Source organism: Budorcas taxicolor, chromosome 19, assembly GCF_023091745.1.
Source record: "Budorcas taxicolor isolate Tak-1 chromosome 19, Takin1.1, whole genome shotgun sequence".
Lineage (NCBI taxonomy): Eukaryota > Metazoa > Chordata > Mammalia > Artiodactyla > Bovidae > Budorcas > Budorcas taxicolor.
The window spans coordinates 26,719,215-26,723,761 of NC_068928.1; the positions used below are offsets into that span (position 1 = coordinate 26,719,215).

General features: G+C 53.3%; 1 protein-coding gene across 1 annotated transcript; it reads right to left on the minus strand.

Moving 5' to 3' along the window:
• On the minus strand, positions 1–3,959 carry LOC128064763 (C-type lectin domain family 10 member A-like). Its single transcript, XM_052657697.1, has 10 exons — positions 3,874–3,959; positions 2,564–2,754; positions 1,846–1,959; positions 1,458–1,553; positions 1,297–1,368; positions 1,148–1,219; positions 897–983; positions 651–805; positions 313–419; positions 1–157 (listed from the first exon to the last, which is right to left on the minus strand). The coding sequence occupies exons 2-10, from the start codon at positions 2,628–2,630 to the stop codon at positions 1–3; spliced, it is 927 nt and encodes a 308-aa protein (XP_052513657.1). The 5' UTR covers positions 2,631–2,754; positions 3,874–3,959.
• Positions 3,960–4,547: the final 588 nt, after the last annotated feature.

The following is a 4,547-nucleotide window of genomic DNA, read 5'->3' on the forward strand; positions in this document are numbered from 1 at the left end:
TTAGTTGCCTTTGCTCAGTCCAGCCTCGCAGATCCAGCGGTAGGGTCTTTGGCAGGCATCGTCATTCCACTTGCCATCAGGGTAGAAATGGGCACAGTCCTCACCCCCACCCAGCCCATGCCCATGAAAGTCATCCGGCTGGCCTGGCTTCCAATTCCTGGTTGGGGAGGGGGAGGGTTGGTGTGAGAGGAAAACAGCCAGCTAGGAAGAACAGATAGAACAGAATCCAGGTTGGAGAGAAGGGGCTGTGGGCCAGACCCTGGAGGAGCAGAGCTGAAGAAGGAAGAAGGTACAGAAAGCCAAGGCACTCACTTGATGTTGGTCTCATAGTCCGACCCATCCACCCATTTCCAGACTCCATCCTGATCACTGAGGCCCATCCAGGTGAAGTAAGGACGTAGGTTGGCCTGGATAAAATCCTGGGACGAAAGAAGGGCAGCGGTGACTTCCCCCCCACCCCAAGGCCAGCTCCTTGGACTATCAGTTCTGAACTTCATGGGTTCATTAAAGCCATGGAGGAAATTCAGGGTGTTGATCCCAATGCCGGAACCAGTGGAATCTCAGACTCTGGCTTAGATTGCAGTGGTTGCTAAAACTCCCCAGGTGATGCCAATGAGACCAGTCTTGGGACCTGAGCTTGAGGGGCTCACCTGTTCATCTCTGGAGTTGATGACTACCAGGTGGGCATTTTTCAGTTGGCAGTCTTTCTCAGCTTCTGGCCAGGGCTTCACCAAGGAAGAGAACCAGTAGCAGCGGCCTTCATGCTCCACCCAGTTGGTGGGACAGCAGGCTGTGTTTTGAGAGCCTAAGGGGCCGGGGTTGGGGGAGTGGCTGAGATGCTGCCCAGGGGGACGTGGGCAGGAACTGGCTCCAGGCATGCCCCGCACAGCTCTTACAATTGCTCTTGAGAGCATCCATCTTGCAGGTCAGGGAGTTCAGGTTCTTGACCAGCTGCTGGACTTGAAGGAGCATTTCAGAATCACCTGGGATGCACACAGATGGGCAGTGGGTACAGTGTCCTGGGTGTGGCTTCTGCTCCATGAGTCCCTGGAGACTGGGGGTCCATGCCCAGGACCCAGCCTAGGAACCCCCCTGCCCTGCCCTCCCACACACCTCATGCCCAGGTAGAAGGCAGTAAGGGCCTGACCTGCTTTGAGTTCTTCCAGTTGCTTCTCCAGCCTGTTCTCCAGAGAAAGCACCTCGTCATTCAAGCTACGGGCTGGAGGGGAGGGCACTCAGCACCCTGTTACTGCTCCCATCCCCCACCTCTCCACACCCTCTCCCTGAGGGTCTCACCAGCTTGCAGTTCTTGCTTGTGACTTTCCACCTCAGCTTTCAGTGACGTTATCATTTCTTGCAAGTTGCCACCTGGAGGATTCAGGGACTCAGGAGTCAGCCTCCACCCCTGCTCCACCCCACCCCACCTCAATCCAGAGCCCCTTTCATGCCAGGCTCACCCTGGGAGTTCAGTGCCTGGACCTCGGCCATACTGTTTGAAGTGAAGTTACTGAAACTTGTTCTCAGGGTCTGCAGGTCACTCTGAAACTTGAAATCTGATCAGGAGGATGGGACAATCAGTGCTAAGGGTTGTCAGGCCCTCTCTATGCCAGCATTGGGCTCCTAACATGCATCATCTCATGGGTCCCTTCAGTGATCCCACCCAAAAGGAGAGGTCCTATACTGCAAGTGAGGCAATTAAGGCTCAGAGAGAGGACATAATTTGACAACATTCCCCAGCTGACAAGTGACAGAATCAGCAGTCATCCTCATCCAATCACTCTTGCATTCAGCATCCCCACCACACCTCGTTATTTCTCTCTTCCTTGCCCATCACGTGCCACTCACTTTGGTATCCCATCACACAGATGCTGGCCAGCAGGAGGCTGAGGCCCAGGGAGAGCAGGAGGAGGCAAGGGCTGGAGAGGAGCCGCTTCAGAAAGGTCTGGGAAGAAAACAGCACTGCAGGAGGACAGGGTGTCAGGGGGAGGGGGTCCAGGTGGTGGGACAGACGGGGCTGAGGATGGCGCCACAGGGACCTCTCAGGGACGAGGCCGGTGCAGCTCATGCTGGTGGGAGGCCGGATGAGAACTGGGGGACCAGGGGTGTCCAGGTCTCTGACTCCTCATGGACCAGCCCAAGTGCTCAGATACAGGGGCCCCTCACATGCCTGGGGATATGTGTACACAAAGACACACAGACAGAGGACCATCGCGATGTGTAAGGTCCTCTCATTGGAGTTGGGGAGGTAGCAGGAGGACCCAGAGAGAGCGAGGGGCAGCCCACACTCTAAGCCCACAAGGCAAGCTTACACTCAAGGGCAAAAACACATTAGAAAGACAGTTTACGCTTTTGCCCTTCCTCAGCACACAGGAAGTCAGGCCCACTATGGATCTTGAATTCGCTTCATACTGGCTCCCCCAGAGGCTGGGCCCTGACCCCCTTCAGAGTGGGGGACCCCACCAGGACACATGGTAGAGGTGCAGACATGACACATTTGACAGCAGAAAGCCTTCTAAACATATTAAGAAGAGGCTTAGCAAAGACTGTTTCCCCTTTCCTTTACCTTCTGTAAACCTCTGGCTCTTTTTCTCACTCTCCAAGTACTGAAGGTCTTCGTACTTCACTGACATGTTTGGACCAACACGGTCTCTGAGACTGTTGGAGCAGAAGTGGAGGCCGAGGCAGTAGGCAGGCCGGGGCAGGAGCTGGATTAAAGGGGGAACGCAGGGACCAGGGAGGAGCTGCAAGGCAGGGCTGGAGATGAGAAAAGAGTGAGGTTTGAAAAGGAACACATGGTGAAGGCTAGGAATGGGGAAGGGCTTGGGTTTGCAGCTGAGGTCAGAGGTGGGGTCAGGGATGAGGTTTGAGCTAGGGTCAGGTTGAGTCTGGAGTGATGGTGGAGGTGAAGTTGGAGCTAAATGCATTGCTAGGACTAGGTCTGATGTTGGGGCTGGATCCGAGGTTGCATCTCCTACTAGGATCAGTACTCATGCTGGGGTCAGTACTGGGATCAGTACTCATGTTGAAGCCATGAATGGAGATAGACATAGGCTTGGTGCTGAAGTTGAAAATAGGACAGAGTTGAGGTTCAAGCTTTCGGGGGATGGGGGAGAGGGGCAGGCTGGTGTTAAGAGTCAAGCTAACTTGGGAATTTTCTGGCAGTCCAATGGTTAAGGCTCCATGCTTCCACTTCACAGGGCAGGAGTTTCATCCCTAGTTCCTAGGACCCTGTGTGTCCTGCTGGGCTGCCCCCAAGGTTTTTTTTTTAATGATGTAAGAACTCTGGGGGTGAAGCTGCCGCTGGGGTTGGTATGGGGTTTGAGATGTGGCTGGAGTAGGGGCTGAAGACAGGGCTAGAACCAGGCTAGGGAAGGGGTTGACTGTAAGTATCAGTTTGTGACCAAGGTTGTAGCTGCCCTGCTGCTGCTAAGTCGCTTCAGTCGTGTCCGACTCTGTGCGACCCCATAGACGGCAGCCCATCAGGCTCCCCCGTCCCTGGGAGTCTCCAGGCAAGAACACTGGAGTGGGTTGCCATTTCCTTCTCCAATGCATGAAAGTGAAAAGTGAAAGTGAAGTCGCTCAGTCGTGCCCGACTTTTAGCGACCCTATGGACTGCAGCCCACCAGGCTCCTCCATCCATGGGATTTTCCAGGCAACAGTACTGGAGTGGGGTGCCATTGCCTTCTCCCTAATTTAATCCAAATCCAATGAAGGGAATAGAGTTGAAAATCTCCCATGAGTCATTAAATCCCCAACCTGCCCCCTTATATATCTTACCATTCAGTTCCACCAAAGACCCATGGTCCCTTCTCCCTGCTTTCTCTGACATCCTCCCTGCCCTTTTAGTCTCACATGCATCCCTAGCCCCTTTACCTGTGAGAAGTCAAGAGGCTGTGATTCTTGAGTTCTTTGTGCAGCAATGACCAGAGTTGGAAAAAACGAAATCCTGGACAGTTGGGATGGGGGTGGCCGATGGAAGAGTCACCTGAGTGGAGACCTGCTCGTCTTTGTGTCTGAATGACCAAGAGTCTATAAACTGGGAAACTCCCATTTCCTCAATTTGAGGCAGTAACTAATAAGAAGGAATTGAAATCAAAACTCAGGCAGAGGTGGCGTGTGTAGGGCAGCTGGACTTTTTTAGACCTCCAGTGACTTCCTTAATTTTACTATTTGGCAGTGGAACATTGGATCAGAAGGAACCAGAGTTCCAGTGTTGCTCTTCCTCTGTCCCACACCTCCTTTCATTTCCTTGATGTGAACATCTCGGAATTGTTGACATCTCCATCATTGCAAACCCAGGTCCAGAGGAGCCCTTTGCTCTACTCTTGCTCAGTCCTGACCCAGGGCCCCTGACATCTTCCTCTGGGGCCTCAGCCAGCAAGCTCCCTGAGTTCTGGCCAGCTCTCCTTGTTATCAAGTCCAAGCTTGCTCTGATCACTAAATGACAGGGACAAGGTGTTGAGGCAAGGAAAAGGACTTTATTCAGAAAGCAGGCACTGGACTTCCAGAAGATGGCAGAATAATGTGTCAAAATAACCATCTTCTTT

Bases quoted from the DNA above. Each gene is read 5' to 3' on its own strand.
- LOC128064763 (XM_052657697.1), bottom strand. From the start codon at position 2,630: ATGTCAGTGAAGTACGAAGACCTTCAGTACTTGGAGAGTGAGAAAAAG. The intron at 1,369-1,457 runs GTGAGCCTGGCA...TGAATCCTCCAG, and splicing joins CCAGGCACTGAACTCCCAGG to GTGGCAACTTGCAAGAAATG. The intron at 806-896 runs GTAAGAGCTGTG...CCGGCCCCTTAG, and splicing joins GGATGCTCTCAAGAGCAATT to GCTCTCAAAACACAGCCTGC.